Here is a 15,021-nt window from a genome sequence, read left to right as displayed (position 1 = left end):
GAAATGGGTTAAAATGAAGTTGTTTTCAAGGACTTCTCTCCCCCACACAAGTGTGAACTGGGCGGGATTTTACGAATGCAGATGCTGCGAGTCAAAAGGACACTTCAATCACCAATATACTAGAATTATTTGCGTTTGTTAGAGAATATATAAATAATTCTTTGACACAAGTGATTTTCTTCCTATTTATCCTTTTCAATTCATCAAACTTATAATTTGTCATTGATTTCTATCTCCAAAGGAGATTTTTTTGTTAACTTTGTGCAATTCAAATTTGAATTTTCATTTTTCAAAGAGATACTTGCGGAGATGTCGTGTATTGAAGAGAAACATTCTAATTAACTAATTCTAGCATTTTATTGTTTTGGCTTTTATGCATGCCATTCATTGAACTTTTTTCTTTATTTTCTACTTTGACTTGTATTCATAGATGGAGATCTTCATGGAGATCTTGACAAGCAAGATGTGCACTTGAGATCGCTGGCGTTCTGAGTTCTGATGGTCAAGATTTATGGACAGGCGGAGAAACCGTGTCTTTCATCCGTCTAATATGCAGGAAACTTCGAACTACTATTGGTTTACAATTTATGGACTTTGATCTTATACGTGATATCCTGGATTACGGTATATCCTCGTCAAATTAACTTCTATGTTTGTCATCTGATGTAGGTAATTTTCTTTGGAAATGCAGGCATTGATTCAGCTCGGAGATATACTCGATCGAGGTGAGGAAGAGATAGCAATATTGTCCTCGCTACTTTCTTTGGGTATTCAGGCAAAAGCTCAAGGTGGAGCTGTTTTTCAGGTTTGTAATACGCTCTGTTAGTGAGGCAACATCAACATCATGCTATAGCTAATTTTTAAATATTGCACAACATTATACGGAAGTCTTATTGAAGTTCCTATAAGATGACTACCTACCATGTCTATTCCATAAAATCCTCTGTCATCCTGCAAAGTTTTCGGTGATTGAGTTTAATATATTCATTTTAAAGGATTTCTTGTGAAACTTCAGGATATTATTCTCCTGTAAAAATTATTTGTTTATATTTTAACTATATTATTGTTTTGATGGTAGGTCAATGGGAATCATGAGAGTCTGAGACTATGAATGTGGGGGCAGGTTATCGATATGTTGAATCAGGGGCATTGATGAATGTTCAGATTTCCTGGCGTACTCGGAAGATCACCAGTAAGACTGGGAAAATGCATTTCTTGGTTGGATTGGAGAGTCTAAAAGACAAGTAGAAGATCGTAGATTGTCTCAGAATCATTGGGGTCCTTGGAATCTGGTGAAGGTACAAAAATCTTCTGTCCTTTCAATTATCAGATGCAGTGGATTTCTTTGTTTTCCTTCTGCTCCTCCACAGAAAGTTTCCCTCTATAGTCTTTATCTATCCGCATGTGGAACATTTACTGATGATATAGTCTTAAACTATGAGGACAGAGACAAAAGGAGGTAATAATTTGCCAGATCGATCATGTTGAGACCAGGTGGTCCATTAGCATGTCAATTGGCACAACATGCTGTTGTCCTCGAGATTAATGACTGGATATTCTGCCATGGCGGCCTTCTCCCTCGACACGGTAAGAAATAACAGTAGCAGCACTTTACTTGGAAGACTTGGTTGTGATGATGTTCATGCTAGCCAATACATATGTAAGATCGTTTTTATCCTTTCTTGTTTGGGATGCCTGAAAGGAGCATCGGCAATTCCGCAGTTGCATATGGCATCGAGAGGATGAACAAGGAAGTATCTCAATGGACGAGAGGTCTCAGTGAGGATGATGATATTCATAATTTCCCTTCTATGCCAGTTCCAAGAAAATGATAATAGACAAACGCCCACCGTATATACATTTTAATTATCCGCTATATCGTTTTGTTTATTTTTATTATTGCTGTATTTGAAATTGTTGGAAGAAAATGATGAATGAAGAAAAAAAGAGCTTCAAAATTGGAATGGAACAGTTGTTAGCAAAATGAAGCAAAATATTGGTCTTAAACGATCCCTGTACACGATTACTTCAATATCATTTCAAGGACAACAAAGTAGTTCATAGTATAATATTTTTTTTCTAGATAATAAGACCATGTTTAGCTTGATTTGTAAAAAACGAATCTTAACTTTGAATTATAATCCAGAAAAAAATTATTTTTTTTTATTAAATCAAGATTTTAACTTAGTTTTGTAAATAATTTTTATTTATGTCAAAAATTATTTCTAACAGACATATTTATAATTTATTTTATAAATTAAAAGTAAAAAATAAGTTAAATTAGTTCTTGCAAATGTCATATCAAATAGTATCTTAACTAGATAATTAACCCGTGCCGCGCTGCAGGTCAAGTTAAATTTCTCTTAAATGTAAAAAAAATATTCTAATGTTGCTAATGTTTTTTTTCCAAATGGGAAAAAATTAAATCATGTGAGGGTTTACCCGATGTAACCTGGTTAATTTTACTGGTAAAAAAACAACTTATACAACATGTAAAAATAAATTTTGACTAAATAAAATTTCAAGATGATATCTTTTTTTCTAATATTAAAATAACAACATATTGAATTGACCTTAGACAACTTGAGTTAATGTGTCAAATTCATGACCCGGGTTATGAGATTATGATAACTTTATAAAAAGCAAATCAAAATAAATTATTAAGCTTAATTCTCAATCAACCCAATATTGAAAGATGAAATTGAAAAAAAATCAAATAAAAATAGACCTAAAAAAAGACTCGGGTTAACATGTCAAACTTGTAACTTGGGTCATAAGACCATGATAACCCAATGAAAAACAAATTGAAACAAATTACAAATTTCAATCTCTAACTATTCCAATATTGAAGGATGAGATTACAAAAAGAAACCAATTAAAAAAAATAACATAAAAACAAGCCGAATCAATCCACCAAACTCATGACCCGAGTCATCAGAGTGAGATAACTTTATAGAAAAAAAAATAATCTAATTTAACCTGGATTAACCTGTCAAATCAACAACTTTGATCTTGAGACAGAGATAACCTTATAGAGAGAAAGTTAAAACAAATTATTAAGCTTGAATCTCAATCGTCCATATCGGACTTAATGTTGAATGATGAAAATTGTACAAATCTTAATTAAAAAATGACATAAAGAAATTAAGTTAAGTTAACCCGAGTTAACCGTTAAACACTATAAATGTGTCATGAGACCATGATAACCTAATGAAAAACAAACCAAAACAAATCATGAAACCTAATTCCCAATTAAATACAATATTAATTGATGAAGTTGAAAAAAAAAAGTCAATTATAAAAAGAGAAAAAATGAGTCAATTAGTTTAAAAATAGATTATGAAACTCAATTCACAACTGATCCAATGTTGAATGATAATGAGAACAATATAATCTCTCAGAAAAAAAATACGACCTGATTTAACCAGGGTTAAAATGTCAAAACTTGTGACCTTGATCTTAAAACCAAGATATTCTCATAAAAACCAAATGAAAATAGATTATGAAGCTCATTTCTTAACCGACTTAATGTTGAATGATAAAATTTTTAAAAAATCAATTAAATAAAAGATACAAAAAACAACTCGAGTTAACTCGGGTTAATCCGTTAAGCATTATTCTCATGAACAAATTATGAAATTTAATTCTCAATCAAATCATTGTTAAAGGATGAAATTGAAAGAAAACAAAATCTGAGTCAACTGGGTTAACCCGTTAAATTTGGGATCCGTGTCATGAGAATGTGATAACTAAATATAAATTTTTTTAATATTAAAGAATGAAATTAAACAAAAAAAAAGATTAATTGAAAAGAAAGGAAAAACAAAGCAAAACACTATTCCAATGAATAGTGTTTTGTGAGAATGGGTACAGTAAAACCCCCTCGCGAGATTATGATAATCTAATAAAAAATAAACAAAATAAATTATGAAATTTAATTTTTAATCAAATCAATATTAAAGAATGAAATTGGAAGAAAAAAACTAATTAAAAAAGTAAAATTAAGTTAACTGGGTTAATACGCAAAACCAGGTTAACCCGTCAAATCTGGAATTCATGTCTTAAAAGTGTAATACCTAAATAGAAAAAAAGTTAATATTAAAAAACTAAATTAAACAAAAATAATGAAAAGAAAAAAATAAAAGACAAAAAATTTAACTAAAAAACATCAGCTTGTGGATTTGCACACCAATACCTTTGTAGTATAGAGTATAATTAATTACATGAACCCTCGTAGAATCATAAATTGCAGATTCCACTGGAAAAAAAACAATCTAACTGAAATCCTCCTGAGATTTTTAACTCTCAATCAAAACTTAAGATTTCTAACCAAATAAAAATTATATTAAATTTTCATGAAGTAGAAGAAAGCATATACAAAAAATATACTTTCCAAAAATGTTTTTTTAAAAATTATATTTTTTAATTTTTTTAATTTTAAATTAATATTTATTTTTTATTTTCAGATATTTTGATATTTTAAAATCAAAAATAATTTTTAAAAATAAAAAATATTATTTTAATATATTTTTAAATAAAAAAAACTTTAAAAAATAGAATTTCATCCACCCAAAACAAAAACGCAGTTGGCTGCCAACTTTTGATTTTCAAGGCCATCTCCAACGTCTCTCTTTGTAAACTCCGCTACTGCCCATTACATTACAAGCACCAAATTCACATGCGCAATATCCTTCACCACCACTACTACAACCCTCTTATCATACGCACACTTCCTTCTTCAACCATGGCATCTTCTTCTCTCGCTCTCCCTTCCGTCTCTCTTAAAACCCTCTCTTTCACGTCTTCCGATGCTTTTAATAAAAGAATTCGAGGATTTGGTCTAAAAAATGGGAAACGATCTAGGATTCTTATGAGCTTGTCGGTTGGATCTCAAAATCAAACTGTTGTTGTTGATGATACTTTGTTTATCGATTATAAGCCTACGTCTGCCTTTTTGTTTCCCGGTCAGGTTAGTTTTCAATTGATTTCTTGATAGCCACGTCTCTAATTTACCTGCATGGGCTAGCTACATTACCGATGCAGGGAATGATCGGATAAGGCTTAATTTATGTTTAATTGGGTTTGGACTGCAAAATCGGTGCTTAATAACAGTGAATTAGTTGTTAATAGCTTGTCCTAATTTTGGAGGTGCTGTTTTGTTTCTTTATAAGCAATTCAGGGTGCCCAAGCTGTTGGGATGGGAAAGGAGGCTCAAAGCGTGTCAGCTGCTGCTCAGTTGTACGAAAAAGCAAATGATATATTGGGGTAAGCATTCAAAAAATATTTCTTCTAAATCCTGGGTTGCAAAAAAATCAGCTTTAGACATCCGGCCTGGAATTACTTATAATTGGGATACAGGTATGATCTTGTAGAACTCTGCACCAGTGGTCCGAAAAAAAAACTGGATTCAACTGTTATAAGCCAGGTACTTTCTTTTTCTATTTTGCAATGTTTTTTTTTTTGGGTTTAATTGTGCTGGCAATAATCTACCATTACTCATGCCATAAGGGTTCAAGCTCACCTGATGCGACATGTATGGTTGAAGAGACTCTACTTTTTTGAAAGATATCAACATTTTCTTTTTTAATTAGCAGCTCTTATGTAATTGGTTTACTAAATCACCAGTTGGCTTGGTCCCTTGATTTTATTTTTTAACTTGGGATAAACACTATGCCACTTATTTACATCCTTCTCTATTTTCCTTCTATTTTGCTGTTTTAATATTCTTTTATAGTTTGTCTTATGGAAGCCACTTCTTTCAACCTTTTTGTCTAAATAGCTACATTGATTTCTGGTGAAATTGATGCTTAGCCGCCATGCATCTGGTGTTGTTATTGCATGGGATTTCCAAGTGATGGTTAATAGTGAGCATCTGATTTTGTCATTGCAGCCTGCTATTTATGTCACAAGTCTAGCTGCAGTTGAAGTGCTCCGAGCTCGTGATGGAGGCCAGCAGATAATTAACTCTGTTGATGTCACATGTGGTCTCAGCTTGGGAGAATATACTGCTTTAGCATTTGCTGGAGCCTTCAGGTGAGCATTTAACTCAAGAAAACAACGGTTGTATTTGAAAACTGAAGCAACATCACGTAATTTTCTCGCAATTGAATTGAACTGATATTGTGTTGACGAGTTTGCACAAATTAATGTATGAGCTCCTTAACCCCCCGCTCAGGCTCATATTCTCATTTATTCCTCGGTGAGCCAAGCATGGCTATATGGAAATATGCAACCAAAACAGTGTTTCTTTTAAGATCTTGTTGACTACCTCATTTAGTGGGTTAACTGTGCTGAACAACTTGCAAATTGGAATAATCTAGTTACATTCAATTCTGATTGATGACTACCACAGTTGGGTGTTATTTGCTTGTTGTCATGCTGCTTTCTGTATATGAGACTTGGGTAGATGGAGCATCATATTTAATGTTTTAGTTGGTACATGCTTTTGTGTTTTTAGAATTATAAATTTTAATCCCTGAAGACAGATGATTCCTATCTTTCTTTTATGTTACTTTTCTTTGTATTCATGTCCTTTTTCTCTGGATTCAATCTTATTATAGCTTCGAAGATGGACTCAAGCTGGTCAAACTAAGGGGTGAAGCCATGCAGGTGAACATTCATAGCTGGCCATGAGATGGCTTTGCTCTATGCACCTCAAATTGAGTGCTTCATGACATCTTTTAGTGATAATGTTTTCAATGAAACTGCCTCCAGGAAGCTGCCGATGCTGCTGAAAGTGCCATGGTCAGTGTCATAGGACTGGACGCAGACAAAGTTCAACAGTTGTGTGATGCAGCCAATCAAGATGTTGATGAGGATAATAAAGTTCAGATTGCGAATTACCTGTGTCCTGTAAGGTTCCTTCAGATCTGTGTCTTTTAGTGTTGCTGCAATTCTTTGTGTATTTATTAATTTAATGTGTACTAACTTCGATGCTGATGCATTTTGGTAGGGTAATTAGGCTAAAGCAAAGTCATTCAAAGCTCGAATGACAGTAATTTATTTCCTTATTTTATTTTTATTTTTTTGTGTGGCCATCTTGCTTCTGCCAATGACCATAGCTCCCACTTTTCTCAGGTGCGTTTAGCAGTTGCTGGTGCTTTCCATACAAGTTTCATGGAACCAGCTGTCTCAAGATTGGAAGTTGCATTGGCAGCCACTGAAATTAGACAACCAAGAATACCAGTTATATCCAATGTTGATGCACAACCACATGCAGATCCTGCCACAATTAAAAGATCTTGGCACGCCAAGTAAGCTACACGCAATTTGCTTCTCCATGATAAAGCAGGGGAAACCATAATTTGATCCTGTAAATTCAAACTTGCAGGTGACTTCTCCTGTTCAATGGGAAACAACAGTGAAGACTCTCCTGGCCAAAGGGCTGAAGAAGAGTTACGAATTAGGACCTGGAAAGGTAAAAATTTATCATTGCCTCTTAAATTACAGAACCAGAGCCATATAGCAGTAACTCATTCTAATCTACACTCTTGGAGCTTCCTATCTTGCTGAGTTTATCCGAGTCATTTTATCAGGTTATTGCTGGCATTGTCAAGAGAATGGACAAGAAAGCAGAAATAGAGAATATAGGCGCCTGAGGCACTGAGAAGCCAGCCAGAGGTGTGCCTCTAGAGGTTCCTGATCAACACATCATCACAATTGGAGCACTACGCGCACAGGGACTCCCTGTGAATGGCAGTTAGAAATTTCTTGCACCATGATTTGCGACTTCAGTTTTGCTTTGAGATTAATTTGCATCAATTTATAGATTCAGATCATCTAGTGCGCCAAATAATTAAATGTATGAATTTTTATTCTGTACGAGTAGCATGAAAAGACAGTTTCAAAGAGGTAAATATTTTTGTTGGGAGATATATTTAAATAATAAGTTTTATTTTTTAATTTTTATTTTTGATATTAACATATTAAATAATAATTTAAAATAAAAAAAATAATTTTTATAAAAGCATTTTTCAAATAAAAAAAATGGAATAAAAAGCACAGAAAGCAAAATCCCAAATCTCATAGTAATTAAGTAACACACGTGTCTAATTTTGCCTCAATCTCCTAAGGTGACCAATCCACTGCATGTCAAATGCCTAATCCTCTGAACTCATTAATATAAAAGATTTGTAAAAATAAAAAAATATCTGCACCAGCCGGGAATCGAACCCGGGTCTGTACCGTGGCAGGGTACTATTCTACCACTAGACCACTGGTGCCTGTTGTTATAATTCTCCAAGAGAAATCATTTTTTAACAATTGACTTCTTGCTATTGGTGGCTTCGAATAAAGTGCTCTGTTTGAAGTTTTAACTAGGAACCACACATTTGATTTGAACTCGCTCTGCAAGTAAGGGTGTTGCATAGTTACTTGAGAGAGAGAGTTGAAGCGGGAAATGGCGATGGTTACCGTTTTCAGGGCTTCGATTTCTCGGTCTCTCCCAACCTCTTTTCCTAATCTATTATCATCGTCATCGAACAGAAACTCAATTCCTAAGAAACACAGGTTACTGTGCTATGCAGCTTCATCACAAACCAAAACAATTCGGTAAGCTGTTTCTCTCATGTTATCTTTTCCTTTGTTTGCCAACTGAATTACCTTTCCGAAATTATCAAAAAAAAAAAAGAAGAAAAATTGCAAATGAAAACACAACAGTGTAGTCAGCGAAGAAAGTTAGTTAGGTCCTTTAAAGAGAACTGCTGCTAAATTTTGCCTGGAAAAGTTTGGATTCTGGTTTCTTTCTGCAGTCGATGTAAATTAAATGGAAAAAAGCTTATAATTACTATCATTTTATTTAATGATTTTAGTCGTTTTGTTCATTTCTTTGATATTGGTAAAGAGATTTCCTGTACTTTTGGTTTTTTGCTCCCAAAAATTATTTTTCTTATACAGTGATTATTTAGAAAAAGAAGTTCACGCTGATGACGGATTCAGTACCATGTAAAAGCAAGCCTTGATTTTAGTTTTAATTGAACAAGTTTATTGATTTATTTATTTTTTTTCAAAATATTTCTAGGTCAGAGGTATCCTTTTGCATTGGAACTCACTTGATTCCACATCCTAAAAAGGTGTGCCGATATTATCCATCTTTATGCTTTCAAATGTTGGATGTTAGTACCATTTAATTATTTTGAACTTTGAAATCTTGGTCTTTCAAAATAGGTCGAAAGAGGTGGGGAAGATGCATTCCTTGTCAGCGACTACAATGGTGGCGTTATTGCTGTTGCTGATGGTGTCTCTGGGTATGAAAGTTTACATCAGTATATATGTTGTTCCTTTTTATCATGCATTTTTGGAAGTGTGAAAACCATAGGCTTCCTTGTAACGTATGTGTGTGACTGATTTTGAGTTGCATCACATTGACAATCATAAAATAAGCTATGAGTCAAACACTTGCAAATATTTTGGCTCTGCTCTCGAGAAACTTAAGAGATTTTTTTTGTTTGGCATGCAAGCCTATAAGCATGTGTGAAGTTTGTATGAAAAGTTTTGTGACACAAGATATTTCTTGACGGTGTTTATGAATTATGACTGTTTTCATGCTGTTTAAATGCTCTTTTCAGTTGGGCTGAACAGAATGTCGATCCTTCGTTATTCCCACAGGAATTGATGGCCAATGCTTCATGTCTCGTGGAGGATGAGGAGGTAGTGCCATAGTAATACCTGTTAAAGACCATATATATATATATATATATATATATATATATATTTCATTGTTATGTTCTGGTTTATTAGTTTTTCTTCAAACAATCTCTACAAGGACTGTATGCCACTGTAGTCTTTACTTGCCAATTGAATGTTTTTGGTTGCTTACTTTGCTTTCAGCTAATACATCTAGTGGTCTTTGCTATTTGGCAGGTTAACTATGATCCCCAAATTCTCATAAGGAAAGCACATGCTGCCACTTCTGCTGTAGGTTCGGCAACTGTGTAAGTTGATCCACTCCATAGTTCCCAAGAGTATCATCCTTAGACCATATGTTTAGGGGCGTCATGGTATCATCTTTAAGCTCCACTTCCCTCTTGGTTGAGTAGAATTGTTGCCATGTTGGAGACGAATGGAACACTAAAAATCGCTAATGTTGGGGATTGTGGACTGAGGGCTATCCGTGGAGGTGCTGTGGCCTACTTCTCATTTGTTCTTGTTGCCATTCTTTTTTTACTCTTTTTTTCTTTTAAAATTGATTTAACTTTGATTATTTGTTCAACTTTCAGACCGAATAATTTTTTCCACATCTCCACAAGAACATTATTTCGATTGTCCCTACCAGCTGAGCTCAGAAATGGTTGGGCAAACATACCTTGATGCGGTGGTATGGTGATTTTTATATCTCACATCTCAATACTAGAACGTGGGATTTTTTTATATTTTTAATGTCTACTGGGTACTTTCAGCTGAGTATCTTATGCTGATAGTACACTGAATTCATGTCAGAAATGGTAATGTTTTCTTAAATTCTCATGATCCATTGAGCTATTCATGTGTAAGATAATTAAATGCTTATCAACCTTAAGGTTCAGTTGATAACCATGCACCCCGCTTTGTTTCATCCTCCTCTGTAAAGATGAGCTAAATGATTGTGCAAACAAAAATTATGTCTCGTGGGTCAGGAAAGAATTCATGCACTCTTACTACCACTTCGCTGTTTTTTATTTTGAATGAAAAATGGTTTGTGCAGTCTAGTAAGCTTCTTATCATCTGCATTGCTTGTATCATCTCTTTAAAAAGGTTAGCAGGGTGGAAGTAATGGAAGGAGACACCATAGTGATGGGCTCAGATGGGCTTTTTGACAACGTTTTTGATCATGAGATTGTTTCGACAGTTGCTGGACATGGTGATGTTGCTGCGGCTGGTATGTCTTCAAAGATCAGAAGAACTTGTATTTGGCAATCAACTTCACATTTTTCTAATTGAGATTTGATTTCAATGCTAGCAAAGGCATTAGCTAACCTAGCGAGCATTCATTCTACGAATTCAGAATTTGAATCCCCCTATTCATTGGAAGCCAGATCAAAGGTAACATTATTTGGAATGATAACTGTACTGCTGAGTATTAAATCATCTTTCCAACGAGTCTGACGTTTTTTTTCTTTGTGAATGCTCCTGATAGGGCTTTGATGTTCCTTTCTGGAAGAAAGTTCTTGGCATGAAGCTCACTGGTAAAAACTTACAAAGATGGGTTCTTTTTCCTCAATACCACAAGTGACCAAGTTCTTTGTTTGGCAGGTGGGAAACTTGATGATATCACTGTGATTGTTGGTCAGGTTGTGAGGTCACAACATATCTCCCTGTTGGCTGAGGATCAGACAATTGAAGCTCATACAGAACAAGAAAATAAACTCGAATCATAGTTATAAAACTCTGTTCTTTGTTTCTTGATTGTCTTGTAAAGTTCAGGATGCTGTAATGACTGCCAAGCAAGTTGAAACTGTCCACATTTCATTACAATTTTAGAATGACTCAGACATGATAGCAGAATTCCACCAACTCAATAGCTGCAAGCTATAACAAGGACAACTAACTCTTGAATATCCAGATTACAGGTCAAAAATTTTGTTGCAATAAAAGAATCTTGTACGGTCATGAAAACGAAGATTACAAGGGAAAAAAATTGCAGGGGCAGTAGGATTATTAAAGGAGCAGCTACATGCACACCAGCACATTCTATCTGAACATTCCATTGGACTCGTAATACCGGTTAAATAGACAGCTAGCAACAAGGCCTGAGAAATGGTACAAGTGCATGTCTGTGATCCTTCGTGTGATGCATCCCATTACTTGTACATGCTGATGCAACTGCAGAATAATGAATGCCTATTGGTCCTTGGTTATTCAAGTGACATTGTCACTGTTACTGTTACTATTGAGTTTATGGAAGAAAGATTTGGAGGCTTCGTAGGTAGACCAAGAGATTGCTGCAGCAGGTGAATGGAAAAGCATCCTTGGGATCCAACCTCTCATGAGGCCTCTGTAGCCATCCTTTTCAAGTATTGCTTTAATCACATCTCTAATCGAACCACTTTTAAATCTGTCACACCCACAAACACCCTGCAAATCCAATCAGAGTTAGCTGTTATCAAATTATAAAGAGAAATTTAACACCTGTAAGAGATGATACACAAATTAATACATCCTGCTGTCTTTATGTGACAATGAGGGAAATTTAACACAAACTCATCATCGATGAACAAGGATCACTGACTAGACATCACAAAACACACACAGAAAGGCATGGTAAAATTGACAAGTGTCCAAATTAGTTCAGGAGTAGGTGATTACAAATCTTCAGTTCTAATCTTATTGTTCTTCTTAAGCATTTAGATGGTTTAATTTAATACTTTCTAAATGGATCAGGTAGAATTAGTTCAGGAGTAGGTGATTACATATCTTCAGTTCTAATCTTATTGTTTTTCTTAAGCATTTTGATGGTTTAATTTAATACTTTCTAAATTGATTAGGTAGTTCAATTGACCACGACTCATCGGTTGAACCAACAGCCTTCTGCTGGACGAGCTGTAAGAAATTCAATGACAAACAAAACACACAGGCTGAGGCATGATATCAACTGCAGGAGAATACCAATTTAGCATTCGACCAACTCTTGTAAAATTGATTTCAAGCGAGACTGATATGAGATAGTCAGATGTCGAAAGTTAAACCAAACCCTTTAAAGTATAAACAATGAAAAGATGGCAAATTCCTTCCTTTACATCTATAATACTTACAAAACACCAAATCTTCAGGTTGTGTGATTGCTACAAGTTTATATTGGGTTCAACCAGAAAATGAATACTGATGTTATGGTATGTGAGAAATTTTGAATATGTTGGTCAGAGTGGGGCAGTGCAAAAAATAAAGAGATTGTATAAATATCAGATATGAAGCTGGAAGAGTGTGATTATTAATTCATCATGAAGCATTTAGCAACCCATCCTTGTAAATCTTCAATAAATGAAGCATTTCGTAAGGGAATTCCTAATGACGATTCAGTTTTCCTTGTAAAAACATCTTCTTATTGTGTGTGCCTATACACCAAGATCAGAGATCGTATGATTCTACCATCTGGAGGTCTACCAAACATTAGCTTAGCTTGGCCACTCAAAATCAGCCCTTTAGATCATTAAAACCTCTTCTAAAATTTGATTTCAATTGCATTACAACTTTTATAAGCTAGGCATTCTCTCTCTATTAGCCTAATATTTTCTTCAAATTGGCAAAGTAGTTCACTGTGAATTAAAAACAGAGTAAGAAGACCAATACCTGACACTGCAATTGAGTTTTAACAACATCAAGTGGTGTGGTAACTGCAGCGGCCAAAGCTCCAGCAGCAGCACCCGCAGTAGCATGAACAACCCACCTCTCATCATTCACACTATCCGGCGAAATCTCCATCAAACCCTTCTTCGCAGCTTCATAAATCGTAAAATAAACCGCAGTAAATGGTGCATTCATCAAAACAGTAGTCCTATACGAAGCATAAAATGCACCAAACCCCTCTTCTCTCACCACCCTCTTAACACAATCCCAAACACCCTTATAGACACTATCACTCCCCAATTGCAATCTCTGCTTTACCATGTCCATCGGTGTGAAAACCGCATCGCTAGCAACCGTTGCACAAACACCAGAAACCGCATGCGCAATGGAACTATTTGGGTTATCTCGCGACAGATGTTTCTTACAGACTTCATAAAATGAAAAATGGACAGCATGGGCGGGACCAGCGCCGAGAGCCATCGCGGCAATGCCACGGTAAAGGGCAGCAGGGCCCTCGGATTTAAGAAGGGAATTGAGGACATGAGTTACGCTTACGGATTTAATCGGGCAAGACCCGATTGCTTGCATATGGGTCTTGACCGTGTCAACAGGGAACATAGCCATGTGTTCTACAAGACCGGCTATTGAACCGGAAATCATGTATTGCCAAAAATGGAGGCCATCGTAGGTGGTTGTGGAGGATATTTTCTCCGGGTGGAAATCGGGCCGGAAATCAGCGGGGTTTTGGAATTTGGTGGCGGCGGCGTCGGTGGCCATGGTGGTGGAGAATTGTTCAGGGTTTTACGGAGTGAATTGGTGATGTGAAAAAAAGGGAGATTTTGATGGTTAATGTTTAGGGATAGATTTTGGTGTTGGGTGGTAAGGGTTATAGCCATACACACTGACTTACATGTGTTGAGCTTTCTGTTTGGGGTTATCAGAGAGAAAAAAAAGAAAGATTTGTCCTTTATGGTTTTGCAAGTTTTGACCGACAATTGAACAGATTAGGGTTTCCAAGATTTTGGGTCCTCTTTTTTTTTTCCCTCAGTCTTTACAAAAATGTGTGTCATGTCAAAAAGTCTAGACGGTGGTGAGAATGGAGTTTAGGTGCCCTGTGATGAATAGTAATACAAGCTAGTCCCTAAATGCTTAACTAATTTGTATTTAGGTCCCTAAAAGAATTCTTGATGTGATTAGATGCACACATTATAAATCACACACAAGAGCCAAGAAAAACTACGTTGTGAGATTTATAGTACAAGAAGCAAACTTAGAAAATTATTATTATTATTATAATAAGTAAATTTAAAAAGCGTAGGAAATTTACTATATAAAATACACTATGAATCCTCTCACAAAACATTGTGGACACCATGTTTATAGTGTTTTTTTTTTTTTTTTTAAATTTAGATTTTATTGGATAAAATTGTAGAGTCAAGAAAACTATATTGTGAGATTTATCATACAAGAAAGCAAACTTAGAAAATTATTATTATAAGTAAATTTAAAAAGTGTGGGAAATTCACTGTATAAAATACACTATAAATCCCCTCACAAAACATTATGGACACCATGCTTATATTGTTTTTTATTTTATTTTTTTAATTTAGCTTTTATTGGATCAAATTGTAGGTCAATTTAGGCTAATTTACTAGGGGAGAGTGAGATTGAAATATAAGAGGCCAAAGTGAAAAAAAAACATAAGAAATTAGTGGCATTTTAGATTTTTAGGGTGAAATACTTATTTTGCTCTTTAAAAAC

General features: G+C 34.9%; 2 protein-coding genes, 1 non-coding gene and 2 pseudogenes across 3 annotated transcripts; 3 read left to right on the top strand and 2 right to left on the bottom strand.

Moving 5' to 3' along the window:
* Window positions 1-209: 209 nt before the first annotated feature.
* Window positions 210-1,841, top strand: LOC18095139 (shewanella-like protein phosphatase 1; annotated as a pseudogene).
* Window positions 1,842-4,600: 2,759 nt separating this feature from the next.
* Window positions 4,601-7,908, top strand: LOC18095138 (uncharacterized; annotated as a pseudogene).
* A 243-nt stretch (window positions 7,909-8,151) lies between these two features.
* Window positions 8,152-8,222, bottom strand: TRNAG-GCC (transfer RNA glycine (anticodon GCC)). The gene has a single exon. It is a non-coding gene; the product is annotated as a tRNA-Gly (tRNA).
* A 78-nt stretch (window positions 8,223-8,300) lies between these two features.
* Window positions 8,301-11,451, top strand: LOC7496808 (probable protein phosphatase 2C 26). Its single transcript, XM_002299969.4, has 11 exons — window positions 8,301-8,550; window positions 9,020-9,071; window positions 9,166-9,245; window positions 9,567-9,648; window positions 9,862-9,932; window positions 10,038-10,117; window positions 10,218-10,315; window positions 10,732-10,855; window positions 10,937-11,019; window positions 11,114-11,162; window positions 11,230-11,451. The coding sequence occupies exons 1-11, from the start codon at window positions 8,399-8,401 to the stop codon at window positions 11,352-11,354; spliced, it is 996 nt and encodes a 331-aa protein (XP_002300005.1). The 5' UTR covers window positions 8,301-8,398; the 3' UTR covers window positions 11,355-11,451.
* A 22-nt stretch (window positions 11,452-11,473) lies between these two features.
* Window positions 11,474-14,318, bottom strand: LOC7496807 (uncharacterized). Its single transcript, XM_052445187.1, has 2 exons — window positions 13,264-14,318; window positions 11,474-12,051 (listed from the first exon to the last, which is right to left on the bottom strand). The coding sequence occupies exons 1-2, from the start codon at window positions 14,035-14,037 to the stop codon at window positions 11,836-11,838; spliced, it is 990 nt and encodes a 329-aa protein (XP_052301147.1). The 5' UTR covers window positions 14,038-14,318; the 3' UTR covers window positions 11,474-11,835.
* Window positions 14,319-15,021: the final 703 nt, after the last annotated feature.

This window comes from Populus trichocarpa, chromosome 1 (assembly GCF_000002775.5).
Source record: "Populus trichocarpa isolate Nisqually-1 chromosome 1, P.trichocarpa_v4.1, whole genome shotgun sequence".
NCBI classification, from domain to species: Eukaryota; Viridiplantae; Streptophyta; class Magnoliopsida; order Malpighiales; family Salicaceae; genus Populus; species Populus trichocarpa.
This window is presented reverse-complemented; position numbering and strand designations above follow the sequence as displayed.